Source organism: Anolis sagrei, chromosome 5 (assembly GCF_037176765.1).
Source record: "Anolis sagrei isolate rAnoSag1 chromosome 5, rAnoSag1.mat, whole genome shotgun sequence".
Classification (NCBI taxonomy): domain Eukaryota; kingdom Metazoa; phylum Chordata; class Lepidosauria; order Squamata; family Dactyloidae; genus Anolis; species Anolis sagrei.
In genome coordinates, this window is record NC_090025.1 from 159,912,266 (window position 1) to 159,938,156 (window position 25,891).

At 41.7% G+C, this 25,891-nt stretch overlaps 2 protein-coding genes across 2 annotated transcripts in view; both read right to left on the reverse strand.

The window, feature by feature from the left end:
• Nucleotides 1-6,256, reverse strand: part of PLBD1 (phospholipase B domain containing 1) — a 37,823-nt gene extending 31,567 nt beyond the window's left edge. The window contains exon 1 of the mRNA XM_060777182.2: nucleotides 6,075-6,256. Within this exon, the coding sequence (XP_060633165.2) occupies nucleotides 6,075-6,174 (100 nt within the window). The 5' untranslated portion in view covers nucleotides 6,175-6,256. The remainder of the gene's footprint in view (nucleotides 1-6,074) is intronic.
• Nucleotides 6,257-12,263: 6,007 nt separating this feature from the next.
• The window catches only part of GUCY2C (guanylate cyclase 2C), an 85,631-nt gene continuing 72,003 nt past the window's right edge, over nucleotides 12,264-25,891 (reverse strand). Inside the window, exons 25-27 of the mRNA XM_060776762.2 lie at nucleotides 19,088-19,182; nucleotides 18,471-18,547; nucleotides 12,264-13,224 (exon numbers count right to left, since the gene is read on the reverse strand). Coding sequence (XP_060632745.2) covers nucleotides 13,050-13,224; nucleotides 18,471-18,547; nucleotides 19,088-19,182 — 347 coding nt within the window. The 3' untranslated portion in view covers nucleotides 12,264-13,049. The remainder of the gene's footprint in view (nucleotides 13,225-18,470; nucleotides 18,548-19,087; nucleotides 19,183-25,891) is intronic.

Sequence of the window (25,891 nt, forward strand, 5' to 3'; positions counted from 1 at the left end):
AATTTATCTATGGATATGAAGGGCCAATTGTACTCGCGTATAACAGGATTTCAGCATATCTGGATCCTGATATCCATGGGAAGTCCTGGAATCAAGCTGCACTGATCACTAAGGCCCCTTCCACACTGCCATATAATCCAGACTATCAAAGCAAATCATCTACCTTATCTGCTTTGATAAGGGTTCTCTGTCTGTATCTCTGCTTTAAAAAAATGCATATAAACTGCATTGAATAGCTCTCCTGGAATTTATATTAAAGCAAAAACTTAAATTCCTCCAACAACTAACAACAATTATTTTCACTCCTACTGTTGAATTTTGGCAGGGGGATCTTTCAACAGTTTCCATTGGGGCGAGACTTATTTCTGGATCTGCCACTGAAAAGTGTTCCATATATGCTAGATAGAGCTGCACTTTTCCTGAAGCCAAAGATGCTCAAAATTTAGTCCTTCCTGGTTTATTTTGTTCATTTGAACAAGTTCAAATGAACAAAATAAACCAGGAAGGACTAAACAAGTTGTTTCTCTAGCATTGAGTGTTCTTTGACAGAAATAATCTTGTTTCAGTTTCCATACTGTAGTAATTATTGAGTTATGTGCTTCATATTGAGCTGGCTTTGAGGACTTAGACCGGTGTGCCAGCTACAGCCTTCCTCAAGCAGAAATAACTTAGCCTCCCGTTAGACCAATGGCTCTCAACCTGTGGGTTCCCAGATGTTTTGGCTTACAACTCCCAGAAAACTCCATCAGTTTACCAGCTATTAGGATTGCTCGGAGTTAAAGGCCAAAATATCTGGGGACCCACAGGTTGAGAACCACTGCATTAGACTATTGTAGTGCATTCTACGTGAGGCTGCCCTTGAAAAATAGGAAGTGGCAAATATAGCAAATGCAACAGTTCAACTGCTGAGTGGAATGCTATAAAAACAGCAGATAATGCCAATCTCTACAGAAATACAGAATCTGCCAATATGTTTCTGGTTTGAATTGAAGTCCTAAATGGACTTCAAACCTGAGGATGTGTTTCTGCTTATATAAGCCTGCCTGAGGAATTAGGTCTGTTGGGAGGGCCTTCCCATGTATTCCACCAGCGACATCAATATGCAATATGGGAGAAGCCCTCCTTGGCCATGGTACTACAACTGTGGAATAGCCCCCTGTCTGGAGGCACAACTAGTGTCAACACTCACTAGGTGATGTGAAAACCTGGCTATTCATCAAGGTCTTTGGGCTTCATTAATTCATCCCCAACAGTGTTGTACATAGCTCTGAAAACATTTAAATCATTATTTTAATATGTATGTGTCTAATTCAAATTATTATTGGGGTGCTGTGAGTTTTCTGAACTGTATGGCCATATTCCAGAAGCATTCTCTCCTAACGTTTCACTCACATCTATGACAAGAAACTTCAGTAGTTGTGAGGTCTGTTGGAAACAAGGCAAGTGAGGTTTATATATCTGTGGAATGATATATATTATCTGTGGAATGTCTGTGGGGACCTCCCATATATGAACTTGCTACCTGAGGTAAGACAGGCAGCTACAAGAAATGTATCTTCTTAGTGGTGGCATTCCAATTATGGAACACTTCATTCAGAAACGGTCAACTGGCAGTTACCTTATTATTAGAAACCACATGAATTTTATTTGCTCTGGCATTTAAGATACAATTTAATCTTATTGTCCGATAGGTGTTTTTTGAAGATTCTGTTCCTTTCAGCTTACTGGGTATTTTCACTGTTATTGTTTCATTCTTTTTGTTAGGAAAACAAATAGAAGTACAGAGTGATATGAGTAAATAACATGGCATACGAGCCAGTTGTAACACTATAAATCTATGTGTTCTTTGACAAGTTGAACTCTTCAGCTTCCCATATTCTAAAAGGGAGATTTACAGAGAATTATCAACAGAGCTGGGAGCCATGGTGGCGTCATGGGTTACTCTTGTGCCAGCTGAATTGCTGACCTGAAGGTCAGTGGTTCGAATTCACGAGATGGAATGAGCTCCTGTCTGTCAGCTCCAACTTCCCATGTGGGGACATGAGAGAAGCCTCCCACAGGATGGTAACACATCCAGGTGTCCCCTGGGCAATGTCTCTGCAGACAGCCAATTCTTTCAAACCAGAAGTGACTTGCAGTTTCTCAAGTCGTTCCTGACATGATAATATATATATACAGTATATGTACAAAGTTGATAAAGTTGTCCTTTTAGACTATAGCAGAATCCTTCAACTAGCATAGCTGTGCAGGCTGAAAGGTTGTGGAAGCAATTGTTTAAAAAGATAAATTTCTTGAGCTATGCCTACTTCACATGATAACAGTTATTACAAGGGCAAACTTATGATAAGACAGAGATAGGGTAATTTAATATATGTGTCTATACTGCCCTTTTAGCTAACATAACATCTTCCATTTATAGATGGCCGACTGTCAGAAACCTATGAATTTAAAGTACAGTACACCAAATTTATCTTATGACTAGAAGATGTTTATAGAAAAAAACCTCTTATCTAGCCACACTAGGTTTCATATTTCACACTCCCATACGAATAAATCGAGATCATCAAATTTCTCAGGCCAATAAGATAGCTAGTAACAGTGATAACAAGAAGTCAACAAAGTGCAAAATACAAAAGTGAGAGCATAGCAACTATAAATACCCCTCCTCCCAATTTTCTGAATGAGTTTCCCTGGAAAGGCAATGATCTTAAATGAAGATTATAAAAGAAGAGACCAAATAACTAACCCATCAAGAAAAAAAAACCTGTTAGATGCTATAGCAACTTCAGGTTTACAGGCTTAAGTAATGTGAAATAACAAACAGGATTCACAAAATGTTTGGAATCCATGTACACTTCAGAATGACTGCAATGAAAGAATGTTAACTGCACAGACAGCAGCCCTACTGAAGTTCATTCACATAGGACGACAGCCTAAGACAAATGCCCCGACATTGTGGCAGAGGTGAGTAGTGTGTTGAACTCAATAACCATTCAACAGATCACAAATGAATCACATTTAAATGAACTTACCATGCAAGTTGGCCTATTCAGATTCAGAATTAGCATAACATCGGCACATCTGCTTGGGCCAACGACTACAGGCATATTTTCTTTGCATACAAATGGGCCAACCCATATGGTGTGTATAAATCACTGAGTACACGTGGTAAATGTACTCAAGGGATTTTCCCATGGATACTATTACCTCTCTTTAAGATTTCATGATAACTTTGGATTTTGAAATCTTATTAATTCATAGCTCCATCATACTGTATTTGCAATTACAAGTTACATCACAAGCCTACAAGCCCCGCTGCAGACATGTAATAGTTATATCACAGTTATGACCATGTACTGTGAAAACAGTTTCCATTTCCAAAAGTATGATAACGATTTCCAAGATTTTGTTATTAAAAGAGTTGTAGCATAGTATATCTAGGCATTCTATGGATTTAATTCAGGGAGATGGACTACTGCTCTCATAGACAATTCTAACTCATCAAACTATGAATCCCTGAGTTTTGTAGAATGGAACATGGTGGTTGAAGTGGTATCAAATTGATATGGCTGTGTAATATGGATTTGGATACCTCTTAGTATAGACTGCTTAGCCCAATCTATCTTTGTGGACATGGCACAAATTTCCACCAGAAATTATAAATCTTTTCTGGAAAATTGATGGAACATTTTCACACTCTAAATGTAGACTTCCAAAATATCAGTCAAATTAAAAATTGAAGTAATGCAAATGTTTCTTTACAATATCTGATGACAATGTGAACAGTTTAAAAAGGGGGGAACAGTACAGGGCTCTCTAGAGCCTCCAACTATAATAAATATTTCTAAGATTAAAAAAAACAATCTGAAACATGAAGAGAAGTGTGTTGAAAATACACAATAAATACCAAAGTATTGTGTTCTGTCATTTGGGTCACCTCCCCCAAACAAACACAGAGCTAAATGTATTGTCAAAGGCTTTCATGGCTGGAATCACTGAATTCAACAGCTTTACCAACAGTCTCGTTTTTAGATTTTAAAACACGTATGGACAAATTTAGGCCCTCCAGGTGTTTTGGACTGCAACTACCGCCATTCCTTTTTTTTTAAAGGATGCTCAAAACCAAGTTTTATTGAAATGCTTAAACCAAGAACTCTTTGCAATTCATTAGGTACACAAAGGGACTATTCCTCATTTGCCAAACATTTCCCAGACTTTACAACCTACAAGTTGGAATCTCTTCTTCTTAATCTTCTTGCAAAGTTCCCCCCAAAAATTCATCAAACAGGAAGGGAACCCAAACAATACTGCCTTTTTCTCTTAGACTGGTCCTACGTTCCCATAGCATGGAGTGACACCAACAGGCTTCAAACTTAGATGGCAGTTGTGTATCTGGGCTTTGGAAGATGTCAGTCCAAAAACTCAAAAGTCTCCAAAACTTAGTACTCAAACTTAGATGACGATTGTGTATCTGGGCAAATTTAGATGGTGGTGTGTATCTGGCTTTGGAAGGTGTCCGTCCAATAACTCAAAAGTCTCCAAAAGTTAGCATTCAAACTTAGATGATGATTGTGTGTGTATCTGGGCAAACTTAGATGGCAGTTGTGTATCTGGCTTTGGAAGGTGTCAGTCCAAAAACTCAAAAGTCTCCAAAACTTAGTATCAAACTTAGATGGCGGTTGTGTATCTGGGTAAACTTAGATGGCGGTTGTGTATTTGGCTTTGGAAGGTGTTACTCCAAAACCTCAAAAGTCTCCAAAACTTAGTACTCAAACTTAGATGACGATTGTGTATCTGGGCAAACTTAGATGGTGGTGTGTATCTGGCTTTGGAAGGTGTCAGTCCAAAAACTCAAAAGTCTCCAAAACCTAGTACTCAAACTTAGATGACAATTGTGTATCTGGACAAACTTAGATGGCAGTTGTGTATCTGGCTTTGGAAGGTGTCAGTCCAAAAACAAAAGTCTCCAAAACTTAGTACTCAAACTTAGATGGCGGTTGTGTATCTGGGTAAATTTAGATGGCGGTTGTGTATCTGGCTTTGGAAGGTGTCAGTCCAAAACCTCAAAAGTCTCCAGAACTTAGTACTCAAACTTAGATGGTGGTGTGTATCTGGCTTTGGAAGGAGTCAGTACAAAACCTCAAAAGTCTCCAGAACTTAGTACTCAAACTTAGATGGTGGTGTGTATCTGGCTTTGGAAGGTGCCAGTCCAAAAACTAAATAGTCTCCAAAACTTAGTACTCAAACTTAGATGACGATTATGTATCTGGGCAAACTTAGATGGTGGTGTGTATCTGGCTTGGTAAGGTGTCAGTCCAAAACTTAGTGTTCAAACTTTGATGGCAGTTGTGTATCTGGCTTTGGAAGGTGTCAGTCCAAAACCTCAAAAGTATCCAAAACTTAGTATTCAAACTTAGATGACGATTGTGTATCTGGGCAAACGTAGATGGTGGTTGTGTATCTGGCTTTGGAAGGTGTCAGTCCAAAACCTCAAAAGTCTCCAGAACTTAGTACTCAAACTTAGATGGTGGTGTGTATCTGGCTTTGGAAGGTGCCAGTCCAAAAACTAAATAGTCTCCAAAACTTAGTATTCAAACTTAGATGACGATTGTGTATCTGGGCAAACGTAGATGGTGGTTGTGTATCTGGCTTTGGAAGGTGTCAGTCCAAACACTCAAAAGTCTCCAAAACAGGATTCACACCATAAGAAAGGTCTTTTACGGTCCCCAAAAACTCCAAAACTGACTCAAAAGGAACTCTTGGACTAGAAATACATTCCCATATACTTAAGCTTGAATTGCTGAGGATTCACATCTTAAGGTGGTCTTTTAAGGTCCCCAAAAACTGCAAAGTAAACTCAAAGGAACTCTGAATCCTCTTGGGCTGGAAATACATGCATTCCCATATACTTAAGCTTGAATTGCTAAGGATTCATGTCTTTTACGCTTAGAGGCTGAGGGGGAAAAGGAAAGGGCCCGGGGTAGTTGGAAGTCCCAAACACCTGGAGGGAGGGCCCAACTTCAGGTGTTCTGCACAGAGATGGGAGCCAGGCCTTTGGAGAGGCTCCTTCTCACCTGCTCGCGTCCACGACGGCGCCCACAGGAGGAAGAGCGCCCAGCAGCGCCACAGGCAGCAGCAGCAGCAGGAGGAGGCTGGGAGGCCGAGCCGGGCCATGCTGAGGGAGCCAAGCGCGCTTCCGACGGAGCTTTCCGCCTCCTCGCTTGGGCCAGTTTTGTACCTTCGCCCGGCCGGCGGCACATGGCCCGCCCTTCCCTTCCCTTCCCTGCCTTCCCGGAGCTCGCCCCGCCCCGCCCGCCATGGGCCACAAGGCCAAGGCCCCACTCTTTGCAGGTATCTTCCTCACACGCAGCTTTGTTGATGGATGTATGGCCGCCCTCATCTACGGGTTGAAAACCGAGTGCAAACAGATCACCAAATCATAAAGAGCTGTCCAATCTAGTCAACAGACTCTAGCACAGGCATGAGCCAATCTGGGCCCTCCAGGTGTTTTGGACTTCAACTCCCAGAATTCCTAACAGCCTCGGGCCCTTTTAAGCGGCTGAGGGGGAAAAGGGCCTGAGGCTGTTAGGAATTCTGGGAGTTGAAGTCCAAAATACTTAGAAGGAAGGCCCAAATTGGCCCATGCCTGAACTACACTGTGGAGACAAAAGGCCCTTCCACAGAGCTGCATAAATACCACATATTTTTTGTTGTTGTTGTGTCTGGAGTGACTTGAGACACCGCAAGTTGCTTCTGGTGTGAGAGAATTGGCCGTCTGCAAGGACGTTGCCCAGAGGACGCCCAGATGTTTTGATGTTTTATCATCCTTGTTGGGAGGCATCTCTCATGTCCCCGCATGAGGAGCTGGGGCTGACAGAGGGAGCTTATCTGTGCTCTCCCCGGATTCGAACCTGCAACCTGCGGCACAGGGGTTTAACCTACTGCACTACTGGGGGCTCCTAAAATCCACATAGAAGTGGATTATATCACAGTGTAGACTCATATAATCCAATTCAAAGCAGACAATCTGGATTTTATATGAAAGTTCAGATGGGGCCCTATTTTGTTTGTTTGGTTTGGGTTTATTTTTTGAGATGCCAATTCCTAACAGCTCCAAGTTCTTCGACCAGGTATTGTGGGAAATTTATTTATTTATCGTGTCAGAAGCAAAGCGAAGGTATGGTGGTACTTCAGTGCTCTTTGATTGTAGGTGAACTATAAATCAGCAACTACAACTCCCAAATGTCAAGGTCTATTTTCCCCAGTGTTCACATTTGGGCATATTGAGTATTTGTTTCATCATTGTCTGCATCCACAGTGCTCTCTGGATGTAGGTGAACTACAACTCCAAAACTCAAGGCCAATCTCCACCAAACCCTTCCAGTATTTTCTGTTGGTCATGGGAGTTCTGTATGCCAAGTTTGGCTCAATTCCATCATTGGTGGAGTTCAGAATTCTCTTTAATTGTAAGTAAACTAGAATTCCAGGTAACCACAACTCCCAAATTACAAAATCAACCCACTCTCAAGACCCCACCAGTATTCAAATTTGGGTGTATGGGGTATTTGTGCCAAATTTGGCCCTATGAATTAAAATACATCCTGCATATCAGATATTTAGATTACAATTCATAACAGTACCAAAAATACAGTTAATTAATATCTATTTACTGTATTTGTATACCACCTTTCTCAGCCTGAAGTTATGAAGTAGCAATGAAAATAATTTTATGTTTGGGGGTCACCACAATGTGATGAGCTGTATTAAGGGGTCGTGGCACTGGGAAGGTTGAGAACCACTGGTTTAGATGGAGGGCCTGTTTTCTTTGTTTGGTTTGGATTTATTTTTTGAGATGCCAATTCCTATCAGCTCCAAGTACTTCAACCAGGCATTGTGGGAAATTTATTTATTTATCGTGTCAGAAACAAAGTGAAGGTACGGTTTTAATGTCTTTAAAAACACAAAGTTTAAAAGCTTGGCAATATATTAAATGTTCTTTGACCAGTAGCTGGCCACTTGGAGTGCCTCTGGTGTTGCTATCAGAAGGTCCTCCACTGTGCATGTGGCGGGGATCAGACTGCGTTGTCATAAGTGATCTGTGGTTTGCCCTTCTCCACATTCACATGCAGCTCCATTTCTTAAAGTTGGCTCCGCATCTCGTGGCGCCAAAGAACAGTCTGTTCAGCGCCTTCCAAGTTGCCCAGTCTTCTGAGTGCCCAGAAGGGGGTCTCTCCTTCAGTATCAGCCATAGCTTGAGGTTCCGGGTTTTAGCCTGCCACTTTTGGACTCTCATTTGCTGAGGTGTTCCTGCGAGTATTACTGTAGATCTTAGAAAACTATTTCTTGTTTTAAGGCGTTGGCATGCTGGCTGATATCCAAACAGGGGATGAGCCAGAGATGCCACTGTCTTGGTCCTTTCATTGTTGGAAATAAAGTTAAGAAGTTCAAAAGCATGTGGAGTGCTACAGATTATGTAGTCCCGTTACAGAGGTAAATGTACTTCATGGCTCTGTAATGGTCTTAAACCAGATACTCATATTTTCAAGGGCATTTGCTGTTCTTCAAAAGTGATAAAGGGATGGGGGTATATAGTTCAGTATACAAACCACTGTATAGTTTTTATGTCATTAAAATGTAATTCATTCCTTATTTAACACGCTCCAGCATTTTAAAATGTCTGAAAATGTATGGACTGGCATTTTGATGCAAGCGTATCCTAGTTATGTTTTGAATGAAAAGAGACAGTGTCCTCTTACCAGGCGCTGCTTCAACCACTGTAAATATTTCATGCAGTCCTGTGACTTAAGCCAGAGGCAAGTATACTTATTTAGTCTCTTAGGCCTCTTCTACACAGCTGTATAAAATCCACATTGAACTGGAATATAGCAGTGTGGACTAAGATAATCCACTTCAAAGCAGGCATATCTGCCTTGATATTAAGTAATGACTCAGAGCCCTTACACACAGCCATATAACCCAGAATATCAAGGCAGAAAATCCCACAATATCTGCTTTGAACTGGGTTATCTGAGTCCACACTGCCATATAACCCAGTTCAAAGCAGATAATGTGAGATTTTATTCAGATGTTTGGAAGGGGCCTCACAGCCATATTGGATGAGTTGCATTTCCCATTAAAATAAAGCTTTGAATGCGATTTTCCTGCTTCTTGGCAGGGGGTTGGACTGGATGGCCCACGAGGTCTCTTCCAATTCTATGATTCTATGAGTCCATGTTTTCAAAATTGCTCTTCCTTATTGCGCCTTCGGAACCTTAGGGGTATTATTGCCTTCATTAGCACTAAAACCTTATTGCATTTATTATTAAAACCTTATTGCATTTACTGTTAAAACCTTATTAAAACATTTTATGGGAGAGGAACAGAACAGTGACAATGTCATGAGATAAACCCCACCCAGGGTGCTATTATTCCAATGCAGTTACAATTTACTTGTCTTGTGCAATAACACTATTTTCCTGAAATAACAAAAAATTAAATTTCAGTTGTTTTATTAAATAACACATTTTTTAGTTGAGCTATCGTAACATCAGTTTAGGATGTACATATGATTAATGCATTTTTTTAAAAAAAAATGTTTGCCATACTAGTATTTCTGATGAGTTGGGGTTGTGGGATGGATTCAGGTTAAACTAGTTTTTCTTTTACCTTCAATTGTGTGGCTTTTTTTTTATTAATGATATCAAGTTTTGCAGTATTACAAAAGATGCCAGCAATGCAATCATGTATATGTGTGCTGAGGAATAAGTCGCACAGAATAATTCTAAACCTACAACTGTAGACTCACTTCTCTGAGTTAAAGCCACAATTAACAAATTGAATAACTACTAAGCAGACAACAATTGCCAGGTGATGTAGCTTATATTTCAGAGGATGGAACTGGAATTTCACAGGGACCTGCAACCAATGACTTGTGCACTAGCATTGGTTTATGGCCCACCACTCTGAATAGCACTAATAAATTGTTTTTGGAATTTTCCCCACAAAGAGGCTTCATCACCATTCACCACATAGAGTAAATATTTCTGAAGAATCATTATCTCGCAGAGAAAAGCTAGGTGCTGTACATAGTTGCCTAATTTTTCTATGCATATTGCCAATTTTACTTTCTTTGCCTCCTAAAAAAAACCTTCCCTAAAGGAATTAAGTCTTCTTTAAGGAAAAATGTTGTGTTTTTTTCTTATGCCTGCTTTAATTAAGAACTAATTGTGAAGGAATGTTCTTGTAATGAGGGAGGATACCTTGGTCCAGCTAGGTGATGAAAAACAAATGTGATTAATTAGGACATTGTTCTGAGCAGCAAGTAGCCTCTTGGCTTGAGAAAGGTATAATAATCTTTACATCTCAGCCTAATGTTGAACCTCGATGCATTTGCTGCATAAGTGACCCAAATTGGGGTTGTTCTCGGACACATTGCTGCATAAGTGACCCAAATTGGGGTTGTTCTCGTTGCTGTTCAAAGGGATTTCCAGCAACAGACTGAGGAGAATTTGTCTGATTTGTATTTATTTCTTACGTTTTTGTTGTCATACCTGTTTTATGAAGATTACTGCAGACGCAGACTGCAGCCAGGAAATCCAAGACATTTACTTCTTGGGATGAGAGAAATCGCCAATCTCAAATAATGAAGAGTAGAGACATCACACTGGCAACAAAGGTCCGCATAGTTAAAGCAATGGTACCCCCCATAGTAATCTATGGATGTGAGAGCTGGACCATAAGGAAGGCTGAGCAAAGGAAGATACTGTGGTGTTGGACGAAAATTCGGAGAGTGCCTTGGACCGCAAGAAGATCAAACCAGTCCATACTCCAGGAAATAATGCCCAACTGCTCACTGTAGGGAAGGATATTAAAGGTACCCTGGCCTCATAATGAGAAGACAGGAAAGCTTGGAGAAGATAATTATGCTAGGAAAAATCGAAGGAAAAAGGAAAAGGGGCAGTCTAAGGGCAAGATGGATGGATGGTATCCTTGAGGTGACTGGTTTGACCTTAAAGGAGCTGGGGGTGGCGACGGCCGACAAGGAGCTCTGGTGTGGGCTGGTCCATGAGGTCACAAAGAGTTGGAAACGATTGAAGAAATAAATAGCAAACCTGTTTCTTTAATAAATTCTTTCTTAGTGTGCTGATTGCCTTCATATCCAAAAATAATTTTTTGCTTTTGGCAAAACACACCAATACTCACCAACCAAACTTCAGGCAGATAGGGGTGAACAATGCAGTCCAGAATGGAGATATTCATCACCCCACCACACCAAAACTATTTAGAGCTTTGGAGATCATAAATTGCTTCTAGAACTAGGATTATACTTCAAACCAGAAGCCAAGGGTTGTTGTTGCTCATTCGTTCAGTCGTTTCCAACTCTTCATGACCTCATAGACCAGCCCATGCCAGAGCTCCCTGTCGGCCGTCACCACCCCCAACACTTTCAAGGTCAATCCAGTCACTTCAGGGATGCCATCCATCCATCTTGTCCTTGGTCGGCCCCTCTTCCTTTTTCCTTCCAAGGGTCATTAAGCAGCAGCATCTAATTTATTGACCGAGACAGCTCAATTACAGCATTTCACACTTTTCAACAAATCAGAGTTTTGAATCAATTCTAATACCACCCTATAAAGACTATCATGTCCATACAGTTACCACATGGACAGTCTTTCCTGTTGGAGAGAAAAATACAGTAGGCAAGTGACAGAAACTGCCTTTTTTGAGGGTCTGGCATCCAGGCTATATTTGTGCAAGGCAGGGCTACAGTAGCTACAACAGTAACCTAAACTTCATGGAGTGATGCAATGTCCAGGAATACACACATACTACAAATATAGAATTTCACAGTGAGTGTCCCCATCAGCTGAACCTGATGACCTTTCTGACTGATTAAAAGCACTTCTGTTTTGCCTGGAAAATCTTATAGTGTTAGTTGGTTTCTACCATAGTCTCTGGATGATGTTTCAGAACTGCACTTTCTCCTTGGAATAAAGTGGGAATGTGAAATAGGGTTACCTCTATATTGATAGTACCTTACTCCAAATTTCCTGACAGCCTTTCCCAGCAATCACATACTTATTTTAAAGCAAAAAATAAGACGGAATTGTGCAATGGCCTGTAGGTTTTAGTTCAATATATCTCTCAGGAGCAGGACAGAAAAATGTGTGTGTAACAATTCAGAATTTAATTTAGCTTTGCTGACAAGCACACACAAAATATCCATAGCAAGATGATATAAAACACTAAAAATACACAGAACCTTATCCAAAAGAATTTATTTCACCTTCAAATACAGTAATACACATTTCCAAACAAATATAAAATAAGACATGGCAATTAAAGCCTTAAATTACAAAAATGGATACCAGATCAACATATTTTAAATAACAAATATTTTAGAGGTATTTTTAAGAATAGGGAACAGGGTGTTTGCAATACAAAAATCCTTACCTACACATACACCTATGAGAATCAAGGGCATGGGCAGACAATTTTAAACAGGAATAGTTTAAAAAGCTTGTTCTCTCCCTTATTTACTAATTTATATAAAATACTCATTGGTATGCTCAAAATGGCTTATAAGAGATATGTAGGGATGAAGTCTGTATTAACTTCACCAGACCTCCTTTCTACCAACTGCCTCCATTTAAATGAAAGTCATTGCAAAGCAGGGATCAGCACAATTTGTGCCGTGCAAAGTGCTTTAAAAAGTTTTGGAAGGGAGAAATATTTTGTACATGTGATTCTTCGTTGATATCATTTGACTCCAATTTTGACCCACAAACTGGATGTGGAGGGGCTGCCACATGAACGCCCTCTGATTGTGTCTTTTATGCTGTAAAAAAACCAATGCATCAACGAAGTCCCTAATTAGATAATAAGAAACATCTTACATTTGGAAATCTGTATTTGCCCATGTGACGGAGGGAATGTGAAAAAGAAACACGTCCCTTTTCTTAACAAATACTGCAAATACATGGAGTCTATGTGACATCTGGTTACTTTTTTAACTTTTGGGGATTCTTTAATTATGTCCTTATGCTATTTTACAAGTAGGTGCTGGAGCATTTTGTAGTAGCCAGTTGCAGATATTCCAAAGTGCCTTTTCTGTAAGAGGACATGCGTGAAATCTCTCTCTCCTGGAATCCTTCTGTTTCCCTTTTCTGAAGAGAGTGTGTTATCATCTCAGCAAATTCAGCCTGCAAACGTTGCTGATTCTCCCTGAAAGCAGAAAAACAAAAAATTGTTAAGTGGTATACAAACTCAGTTCTTGTGGGTTTTTTCGGGTTATATGGCCATGTTCTAGAGGCATTTCTCCTGACGTTTCGCCTGCATCTATGGCAGGCTTCTTCAGAGGTCGGCAGACCTCTGAAGAAGCCTACCATAGATGCAGGCGAAACGTCAGGAGAAATGCCTCTAGAACATGGCCATATAACCCGAAAAAACCCACAAGAACTGAGTGATTCCGGCCATGAAAGCCTTCGACAATACACGGTATACAAACTATTTTCCCCAATAATATTTATTTCTTTATTTATTTGAAGAGTTTATATTCTGCCCTTCTCACCCCAAGGGGGACTCAGGACGGAGCACAACATACATACGGCAAACATTCAGTGTTGGAACATAAAATAAACTATACATGTACACAAATACTAAAATAAATTGTTTTAAACCATAATAAGCTCCATTAGGTTCATAATGTGCGTTCTAAAACCATTATATAATATTGAATGTGATCTATACATTATATTGAACTCCACTTTTATGTCCCATGGAGACTATACGAATTGAGAAGCTCTGCTGAGCTACCATTGCCAGTTTTCAAGAAATCAGTCAAACTTTTCTTATTTACTCAGTAGTTCCATGCCATCACCACTGAACCTTGGCCTCTTGCAAAGGGTCCAAAGGTCCCAGAATAACTACATAGTACTAACCATAAGCTGCAGTTCCTTCATCAGCAGAAGGCACAGCTGAGGCAAAGCTACCCACCCTTTCCTCGGTTTATGCATTCCTCACTGTACTCATCAGGTCAAATACTGTAGTCAACAACCCAAAAATTAATAACATTTAGTAATCTAGGTGATACCCAATATCAAGATTACCATAATAATTAGACCAGTATAGAGGTTTGGATCTATTTGAATTTTGAAAGATGAAATATATCATCAGCTTGGATTTAACAAAAACATTTATTACAAATAATCACAATGTATTGAAGCATTTTACTATGGATTTGAGAATTTTGTAGCCATGATGCAGAATAGATTCTGGTGAAGCTGAGGATGGGTTTTAAAAAATAGCATGGTGGTTTAACTCCTACAGAGTTAATGCTTCCCAATTTTGGGTTTCAACTAACCAATATGCAAGTCAATGAGGATTTGGAGCAGGATGTTCAAACTACATGTTAAAAGTGACTAAGCAAGGGCGTGTAAAGCTGTCTACACATTTAAACAAGTCACTGACAAAACATAGCTTGGATTAAAATTATTCAGCTATGTGTTTCAGCTTCTTCATATGAAAATAATGACCTTTAAAATAGAATGATTGACAAGACCTATTACATTAAATAAGTAGTAATTTGTAAGCCCAGCTATGCAATAATATGTTATTGAATGCAAATGACCTGGATGTCATATACCATATATATTAGAGGGGGACAGCCCTTTGTGCTCATTTCAGGAGTCATAAAATAGCTATCGGAACAAACAAAATGGACAACTTACATTTTGAGTTGAGATTACTATAGCATTTCAGACTTGAGAATCTTTCCAACATAAAATCATCCAATTCTGGCATACTCAAAGGAATAAAGATTTTCTTTATTTACAGATTGAATGCCTTAACACATGTATTTAACTTCCTTAATTCTTAAGTTTTATATGTACTAAATGAATCTATTTAATCATTTCATAGATTGTTCAGATACCCTGGTCCCAAGCCATTAGGCCTTTGTACATAAGCATCTTGAATAGAACCTGGAAATTAAATGAAAGTCAGTGCAATTTGGGTATGACTGGTATAATACAGTTCATAAAGCATAAGTCAGAATGCAACTTAGGGGCAGAATTTTGCATTAGAATAAGTTTCTGAAGATTTTCTCAATGGCAATCCCACAAGGAACACATGGCATTCGTCTATCTTCTTCAGGAGAGGTGTAAGTTACATACCACCCAAAGTTGGGCAAATATAATGGCCACTTGGGCATCCAGGAGCAAAGCTGAATGCAAGAACACACTTAAAGTGAATACTGGAGCCTTCAAATGGAAACTAGACCATTCCAAATGAACTTCCAGACACAGATAAAACTACCTATTGACTATCAAGATTTCTCTTTCTCTTATGGTGGAACTTCAACTTGTTAGCCTAAATCCAATCCTGGTAAAGATATCCATCAGTTGAATAAGAGAAACAAAGCTAAGTATCATCAACTCAACCTCCTGAATTACCACTCCCTAAAACATCATGCTAGGCAGTGGTTCTCAACCTGTGGGTCCATAGATGTTTAGGCCTTCAACTACCAGAAATCCTAGCAGCTGGTAAACAGATGGAATTGTAGGCCAAACATCTGGGGACTCACAGGTTGAGAATCACTGTGCTAGAGAGATAAAAGAGAGCATTGAAGAACCACATAGGCATTGTGCAACGTGTAGTTCACAAAACTTTAAAGTCTTTGTGAATTTCTCAGCTTCCTTCCTCTGCCATTTCAGTGATATTCACTTAATCAGTGTTCAGTATGTGTGTATAACCTCTAACAACATTACCTGTAACACATTATTTGTGGGTGATGGGAATGAATGTTATATTTTGCAAAATAACATAATGGCAATTGCATGTATGTGAGCATATATGTGCATAAAACAAATATCAATAACTAATTGCTCCTGAAATGTTGCTTTGAAGATTCATGCCAGTGCTGTTCTTCTTTATTTTCTAAGAGAAAAAGTAACTGCTAGTAATATGTTAAAAACAACATGAAACTTTAGTTATTGCTGAATCATAAATTACTTTTTGTAAATAATGTTACAAACATTGGAAAATGTCCAGTACTATTAGCACCTTGGGGCCTAGCCTGAAATCAGGAGAATGCTATCTTCAGCTGCTAACCAGAGACTAAGCTTTGGGGTTCCTGAGTAGACAATGATAGTACTTTGCATGCTTGCTTTAAAATTGGCTTACGGTGTTGTGGTAAGATTTACTGTGTATACATGCACATATGTGTATAGATGCACATATGTGTGTGTATCTGTGTGCTGCTCAAAATACCCCCCCCCCCCCAAATACCTAGGCACAAACCTTTGTATACTGTACCTCTAGCACTGTGGTTCTCAACCTGTGGGTCCCCAGATGTTTCAACCTATAACTCCCAGAAATCCCAGCCAGTTTACCAGCTGTTAGGATTTCTAGAAAGCCAAAACATCTGGGGACCCATAGGTTGAAAACCACTGCTCTAGCATAAGCCAATGGACATGAAAGCAAGCAATAATTCCCCAGCACCAGTGTCTGGCAATGTTTAGACAAAACACATAGTCCTTAAGCCTTCTAGTTCTATACCATGATAAAAGAGAGGAGATGGGGGGACAACAGAACAAATCTTTAGTTTTTTGGACACTGCTGATTGGAGAGCAGCCTTGATCAGCCAATGATTAAAATTTTCAGCCTCAAAATCTGACCTGAAAAGAAAGAATCCCCAAAAGCTGTTTTATCAGAGAAAATCTGGAATTATATGGCCACCATAACTAAAAGGAAGATTGAAAACTGGCCCATTATTCAACGATGGGATCAAAAAAAAATTTTTTTTAATAATGGTCTAAAAATTACAAAGTAATTGATCATCCAATGGCTTTTAAATTATGATCTCAGGAGATGGGAAAAAAGTATTTGCAGCCTCCACACCACAGTAAGCCAATCTCTTTTGGCAGATTTTTATCAACCAGAATCAAAGCAGCTTCCAGGTTTCACCCCTTCAAGCAATTTCTCTGCATCCTCAAGCCAAACAAATGAAACCTGTTGGTTAAGCATGGACTGGTTAATGCCTCAATCACTATCTGTTTGCTCCTAATGTGGAATCCAAGCTAGAGCTAGTGATTTTATCTGTGAAATATTTTGTAACCTTGTCAGAACAGATCACTGTTGGTTGCTACTCATTACTCTATATACCATTTCCCTCACCTCAAAAACCACAAAGCCAGTGCTTTAAGCAGTAAGTAGGAGCTTGCAAACTACTGGTGTTAACTCCCTTTGTCTTTAACTATGTTGTGCACTAATCAACCTGGATGATCAGTCAAGTAGCCAGAAACTCATCCAGTTTCTTCTGGATGCAAATTTTTTTATAAGTGGATCATGTTAACAGTACGTATACGTAAAAGCCCTGCCCTAAAACCCATTAGATAGTTTCCTCTTGTAGAATTGAAATGTCTCTTTCATTTTTTAAAGCAACTTCACAGTCCTGAAAGGTCTCTTCATTCTCATTTTTCTTAACATTGTCACTTGGTTTGAAATCCAACTCTGCGTGTTTCTTATGAAATTGGAAGCTATAATGTTTGGTTAAATATGTGTCTGTTTTTTCCCCTCGGTTGGTCACTTCTTCGCGTACATGTGTTTACAATTATGCCAGAACCTATGTAGGTGCAATAGTGTTTGGTGCCAACACTTTCCCTACCCACTTACTTAATAGTGCATAGAGGTTATTCCTGTTACAAGAGGTCTAGCATCCATCTCTTTTTCCCCTCACAGGAAAGATTCTCCAAGTGAGTGGATGTATTGGCATGTCAAGAGGCTCCAACACAGAAAAATGAGATAAGAATCGTGAATCTGGTTGCCACAGTGACTTAGATAGACTAGTGGTAGCGGAGAATGAATTTGACTACAAGGGTATAGTTGGTTATCACTGAAAGATCCAAGACCTATTATCTTCTTCACTCTCCCACAAGTTGTAATTTAATGAAAAAGCTTTTTTAATGGAAGCAAGATAACGCAATATTTTATATCTGCATTCCTCTTTGTAAATAATATACATAAACAGTGTGTGTCTCTCTCTCTCTCTGTGTGTGTGTTATGTATATATATGTGTTTATTGTTGTGTCTTCAAGTCCTTTCTGATTTATGATAAACCTAAGATGATCATATCACAGGGGTCTGGCCTGAGAATATGTGGCTCATCCAAGGTCACTCAGTGGGTCTCCATAGATGAATGGGGAATCAAACCTTGGTCTCCAGAGTCATATTTCATTGTTCAAACCACTACATGGTGCTGGGTGTATATAGATATATAAATCTCACAGAAGCATGTTTTTAAATAGCCCTGGTATTCGTGAGACTAGCATGTACTAGAATACTAAGAGGTAAGCCATTTTGATGTATTCCAGGAACATGGTCAGATAATGTATTTTCTAAAAGAGAATACAAATATATTCTAAACATTGCACACTTTTAAGTTACAGTCCTCAAGTTAAAGAATCTCTTACACAGAAGGTGGTGTTGGGAGATTATACTGCTGGTCCTTCATGCCTGTCAGCCAGTAAGTAATCTCAGTTCCTTTGCCCTAATATAAAATGACAGAATAATAAATTTGAGGTTATATTGTATGTGTCCATTTCATTTTTTTAAAGTGTTAGGCTTACGTGGCCATTACATAAATTATTCAAATCCGTCAACTACAGTTCCATAATATACAAAAATACTTATTTATCCACTTTGTATACAGAGAATGTGGTGGATAAATTGTATGCTTAGTGCATTTTCTAAATGGAAATGAGTACATATATAAATATATCAGATGCCAGGATCAACAAATTGATAATCGTATCTACAATTATGCATAGATAAGTATCAGTGAAATTAACAAATCATCCCACAGGGATTAGATGGGAGAACCATAGTGATTGGAGTGCTCGGATGTAAAAAAAAAAAAAGCCATATTCAAATCCTTGCCCTGCTGTGAAACTCACAGCATGGCCTGGGGAAGTTCTTTTGACTGCAACTAGTAATTTAAAGTGGATTTAGATGCTCAGATGTGTGATATCTTTGGAGAGGTCTGTTTAAATTATGAATATGAAAATTATCCATGGTGTGAGTATGTTACCTTCAGATACGTCTCTCCTCTCTTTTCATACTGGAATTGACAGTCTGTCCTCTTGAGGATAGCAATAGTAGAACCACTTACATGAATTCTTAGAGCTGTAAAGGTACAAGCAGCAGATAAGCATAATGTAATGTTATTTGAATAATTATTGAAATAAATAAAATAACAACAACAACAACAACAACAATAATATCTTTGCTTAATTTGGAGTTTTATGCTCTGCCTGTTTATAGGAGAGTCAAAATTAAGTCAATGAAATTTCTATTATAGAAATTTAATGGATATGTATGTTTCCAACACACAGTGGCTGACATCCTTCATTAAGAGGCAGAGTTATCACCACTTCTTCATAACTATATCTTTGGATGTTACCCCACCCCCAAACACCATTTTTTAAGCCATGCGGCCCATCTCAATGGCCATTTCCTAGTTACCATGGGGGAAAGTGTCACGAAAATATCATTGCAGATTTGATCAATGTGGATTTAATATGATGTGTGAGAATGAATGGAAGAATGGAAGGATATATGGATGGAGTTAATAATTTTGGAAACACCAATAAAAGACTAAGGTCTGCAATTACTACCTGCTTGCTGGACTGTAATTAAAAGTTGCTAATAAGAACTGAAAAGTAAACTCTGATAAGAACTGTGACAATGGTTCTTTCAAGTTAAGAAAAATGTTGACAACATTCCTTATGTCAAGAAGGAAGTCAACATAATATCAATACCAATCAAGAAGAATCAACATCTGGCCAGGAAACTGAGATGGAGCCAGGATGAAAGACATCTAGCATTAATTTACAACTTTGGGACTATATCAGCAGAAATTCCTATAAAAGACTCAATCTAATAATGCTCAAATTGTGACAGACCTGAGAAGTCTGGTTTCCCTACGTGAGTGTGCTGTGAATGCGCACTATTGGTACTTCTGCGCATGCGCAGCTTTGCTCCGGAATCTTCAGTTAAAAATTTGAAAGGACTGACGGTTGGCCCCGCGCACGCTCCCCAGTACATTATAAATAGGACGCGGCTGGTCCAACCGCCTCCAGATCTCTTCATCCGCGCTAACAGCAGTAGCTCGGAATTCTTCTTTGTCTAGCGCTAAGCTATTCAACAAAATGGCAAATACTAAAGGTTTTAAGCGTTGCTCTTCCTGCCAGAGCAACTTCCCTGATAATGATGCACATTCTCTGTGCATTGCTTGTCTGGGTGAAGGACACTTGTCACAGGCATGTTCAATCTGCCAGTCCTTCACCCCGAAGACACGGAAAAACCGGGAGATTCGTCTGAAAGCTGCCCTTTATGAGCGGGCACTTCTCCCTGAACCTCAACAACATAAAGAGAAAGTATTACCTGAGTTGGCGATCTTGCATGCGGCCTTGAAAAAGCCGAAGTCCAAAAAGGCCGTTCAGAGTAAGGCGGCCTCGGCGAAGACGGCTGGATCCCAGGCCGCGCGTTCGCTGTTAGTTTCGCCCCTTAAAGGGGCAAGAGAGTCCCCTCCTCGTGGCTGTTCCGCTGGGTCAGCACCGGAGCCGACCTCCGCACGCCTCGCGCGGGCTCAGGAGGAAAACGAAACAGAAAGGGACTTGGAGTCGAAGACACGCCCCGCGCGTGCGCAAAATGAAAACGCGACTCCCCCGATGCCGACGCTCTCGGCGCCGGCTCCTCCCACTGTGTCAGCTGTTGGTCTTGGGGAGGAGCCGGCTGGCGCGTCCCTAGCAACGCTTCCCTCGACGTCGGGGATGTCCGTTGCAGCTGCCCTGACTCGGCGCCGGGGGCGCGCACCGTCGCGCTCCAATAATAAGAAGCGGAGGCGCCAGGAGTCGAGCTCAAGTGACTCCTCCTCTTCGTCTTCAGCCACAACTTGTTCGGATTCCTCCTGCTCTGCGAGGAAGCGCAGGCGTGCGCGCGCACGCAGAGCAAGATCCCTTACTAGGGCTAATGTGGAGGAGCACAACGAAGGTGGACGCCCCCTTCCTCACCCGGGAGTGTATGAGATAACTCCCCAGGGGCGTCTTGTTTATTGCGGTCCTCCCCCTGCCTGTTCTGCTTATCGTAATGCAGACTACGGACCCAGGAAACACAGTGGGAAGAGTGTGCGAGGTAGAGAACTCCTCCCTGTGCACCATGGCCATCAGGGTGCTTGTTGGGATCAAGGACATACACCTCTCCCATCGATTGCTGAGGACCTCCCTCCAGTAGATGATGATGACTCTGATTCTTCAATTGAAGTAGTGGACTCACCCATTGCAGACAAGGATAAAAATACCAACGCAAAGCACATAGAGGACTACAACATGTTTGCTCAGTTGGTTAGCAGAATGATAACTGCATTGGACATTCCAGCCCCAAAGCCGGTTTCAACAGTGGAAGATCCTATGTACCCTTCTGAAGAACAGGACGGTTCACCATCCTTGCTGCTTCCAACCCTTCCTTATTTATTGAAACTGACTAAGGTCCCCGATGTGGCCCCGTCGGCTGCTCCCGCAGTGCCAAGGAGGGTCGACCTTCTGTACAAAGTAGACTTGACACTAGCAAGTTGGATTGCCCATCCTACACAGCCGAATACGGTGGTGGCGGAGGCAGCTAGGGCAAAGAGACCTAAGAAATATTCCATAACGCCACCAGATAGGGAGGGCAAGAAGGTTGACTCACTTGGGAAGAAAATACATGTGGCTGCGGGTTTACTTGCCAGGATGGCGCATTATGCTACTTATTTTAGTGGATACCAGAGTTTTCTCTGGAACAATATGTTGCCCCATATTAACCTCCTGCCACCTGAGGACCGTCGTCTTCCAAAGGCGTATCAGGCCGAGGCATTGATACTATCTAGACTGCAGAAGGACTTCGCCAAGCATATGGCTGAGATATCGGGCAAGCTCTTTGCCACTGCCACGGCCATACGGCGACATGCGTGGCTGCGTAGTTCTTCATTGTCAGAGGAGAGCCGCTTGTTGGCGGAAGACCTTCCCATGACTGAGGAAGGTCTTTTTGACCCAACAACGGATGAAAAGATAAAGCAATCCCGGGAGGTTTTGCATGCTGCCAAATATCCATATCAGTATCCGTACCCATGGCAGCCAGGTAACTTTCAGAAGCCTCGGTGGCAACAAGCCCAGCCCTATAACCGTAGAGCGAATTACAGTGGATTTAACTCTAGTCAGGGCAATCGGAATAATTCCTCAAAATTTCAAACTGGCAGAAAACAAAATTATTACACAAAGCCTAGGTATCAGCCATATCAATCTAAGGCTAAGGCCGCAGGTAGCACAAGACGTCGTCTTTGACGATTCCAATGTTGATGTTATCTGTAGCCCAAGGGGTGGCGTAAATGCTTCAATTAAACAAGTCAGTTACATTTGTTATAAGGATAGACTTCGGCCTTTTGCAGGGGCCTGGGCTGCGATAACTACTGATAGGTGGGTCCTCAAGATAGTTGAGGAAGGTTATTCGATAGAGTTTGTTTCGCAACCCCCGTTGGGATATATAAAAACCACACCTGAGTCTCCAGCACTGCTGGAAGAAGTTGAAACCCTTTTGGCTAAAGGGGCCATTTCCCCCGTTGATAGTTCAATGATTGATAACTGTTTCTTTTCTCGTTACTTTTTAGTGACTAAAAAAACAGGTGGTTTGCGTCCAATTTTAGATTTAAGAGGGGTGAACATGTACATTGATGCAAAGAAATTTCGGATGGTCTCTCTTCCTATGATCCTCTCTCTTCTAAATAAAGACAGTTGGTTCGCAACCATAGACTTAAAGGACGCATATTTTCATATTTCCATGGCGGAACATCATAGGAAATATCTCGCCTTTATGGTGGGCGTTAAGGCTTACAGTTTTAATGTATTGCCTTTCGGCCTTACTACGGCCCCCAGGGTTTTCACCAAATGTATGGCGGTAATCGCTGCTCACCTCAGAACTAGGGGCGTTACGGTGTATCCATACATAGACGACTGGCTCTTGGTGGCAGACACGCGGGAACGCTTACAACTGCACATAGACCTAACTATTTCTCTTCTCCAGTCTTTAGGTCTCGTGGTAAACAGGGAAAAATCACATCTAGTACCTGTCCGCAAGATCCAGTTTATTGGAGCAATCCTGGATTCAATCCATCAGAGGGCGTTTCTGCCAGAGGACCGATTTTCGTCCCTCAAGTCTTTGGTTGTGTCTGCCCTGAATTCGAGGAAAGTGTCAGCAAAAAGGATCCAAGTCCTGTTAGGGCACATGGCATCTACGACTGCCGTTACGCCTTACGCCCGGCTTCGGCTAAGGCCCATTCAAAATTGGTTTCTGTCCGTTTTTCGCCCTGGCCTAGACAACCCCCATGTGCGGTATTGCATTCCGGAGAAGGTCCGGCGTGCCCTTTTATGGTGGACAGAGCCGGACAATGTGACTGTAGGCATGCCCTTTCAGGGCCCCGATCCATCTGCCGTGGTCACGACGGATTCCTCCATGAAGGGATGGGGCGCACATTACGAGGGTTTGACTGCCCAAGGTGTCTGGACACCAGAGGAATCTGTACATCACATAAATGTTCTGGAGTTATTCGCCGTAGAAAAGGCTCTGAAATCCTTCGAGATGGCATTGTTGGGCAAGGTAGTGCAGGTGGTCACGGACAATACTACGACAATGTATTACATAAACAAACAGGGGGGAACAAGATCACAAGTTCTGTCACGCCTAACAATGCGCATCTGGAAGTGGTGCATAGCCAGAGAGATACACTTAGTGGCCATACATCTCCCAGGGGAAGAGAATGTCTTAGCGGACAATTTGAGCAGGGCCCCCATGGCCAACCACGAGTGGTCTGTCAATCACAGGGAACTCAATACGATCTTCAAGATCTGGGGTTTTCCGACAATAGATCTTTTTGCGTCACAGGAGAACGCAAAGTGTCCCCTCTATTGTGCCCGCAGGAGGGCGGACTTCACCAGGGGGTGTCTAGGAGATGCGTTTCTACGCAAGTGGAGCAACGAATTTCTGTATGTGTTTCCACCATTCCCACTGCTCCCGAAGGTCATTTCAAAGATTCGGAGGGACAACGGGGACTGTATCCTGGTGTCGCCATGGTGGCCTCGCCAGCCATGGTTTGCAGCCCTCCTCGATATCTCCAAAGGGAGGTACAGGAGGTTTCCAAACAGGTTAGATTTGTTAACATCGCAGAACGGGAAGGTGCTTTACCCAGATGCCCATACATTGAGGCTGACTGCCTGGAGGATCGCTCCAAGCAGTTAGGAACTTCCGACAAATTGTCTGCCCCAGTTAGGGCCATTTTAGACGCAGCGCAAAAACCATCTACAAAGCGCTCGTATGTGTACAAGTGGACACGCTATTCCCAGTATATGAAAGGAAGAAATCTGGACCCCGTAAATGCCCCAATCTCGGCGATTTTGGATTTTTTAGTCTCCTTGTCTAGCTCAGGATTGTCCCTGTCATCACTTAAATGTTACCTGGCGGCCATGTCATGGTATAGGAGGAAAGAGGGATTGCCATCCCTTTTTTCTGAATATTTGGTTAAGCTTTTCCTTAAAGGGTTCAGTAATGTTAAGCCAGCAGTGACTCCAATAGTTCCTTCGTGGAGCCTGGAGGTTGTACTTTCATCCCTTCAAGGTCCTCCTTACGAGCCATTAGCCACGTGTGATATATCGCACCTCTCTTGGAAGACCGCCTTTCTGGTGGCGATAACATCGGCCAGGCGTGTTAGTGAGATTTGCGCCTTAAGATCGGATGAACCTTACCTCCGGTTCCACAAAGATAAGATCGTGCTCCGCACGGACATTTCTTTTCTTCCCAAGGTGACGTCTTCCTTCCACATGTCCCAAGAGATAGTTTTGCCAGCCTTTTTTCAGTCACCCACTTCCCCTATGGAGCGTGGTCTCCACTTGCTGGACGTGCGTCGGGCAGTGGCCTTTTATCTTAATAGAACTAAAAGCGTGAGGAAAACACCAAGGCTTTTTGTAAAATACAGGAAAGATGCCTGTGGCCTCCCTGTTTCTACTCAACGCCTATCTTCTTGGATAGTGTCTGTGATCAAGTTAGCCTACAAGAAATCGGGACGTGAGTTGCCGGTTGGTGTGAAAGGACACTCTACAAGGGCGGTGTCTGCAACAGCTGCCTTTTGGAAGGGTGTGTCTTTGGATGCCATATGTCGCGCTGCCACCTGGTCCACCCCGCTAACATTTGTGTCACACTACAAGTTGGATCTACAGGCCAAGAAGGATGCTGCTTTTGGTCGTGCAGTGTTGTTTTCTGCGGTGGCATGACTCCCGCCGTCCAAGGTGGGTAGCTCGCTAGTCTTCTACCAATAGTGCGCATTCACAGCACACTCACGTAGGGAAAATGAGAGGTTGCTTACCTGTAACCGTAGTTTCCCTAGTGATGTGCTGTGAATTCGCACGGCCCCGCCCATCCTCCCCGCAGTTTGTCATGCCTCCTCCTTCTGACTGCTTTAGCGGCGGAAGAGATCTGGAGGCGGTTGGACCAGCCGCGTCCTATTTATAATGTACTGGGGAGCGTGCGCGGGGCCAACCGTCAGTCCTTTCAAATTTTTAACTGAAGATTCCGGAGCAAAGCTGCGCATGCGCAGAAGTACCAATAGTGCGAATTCACAGCACATCACTAGGGAAACTACGGTTACAGGTAAGCAACCTCTCATTCCACCCGCCTCTCTGCTCCATGGGAAAGACAGAGATGGCATATTCGGAGGGTATCAGATATGCTATGGGAAAGCATGATTCTGTACACTTTGGGGCTTCTTTCTCAAGGGAAGAGGGAGAAGTGTGCTTTTGGAGTTAAGATTTTC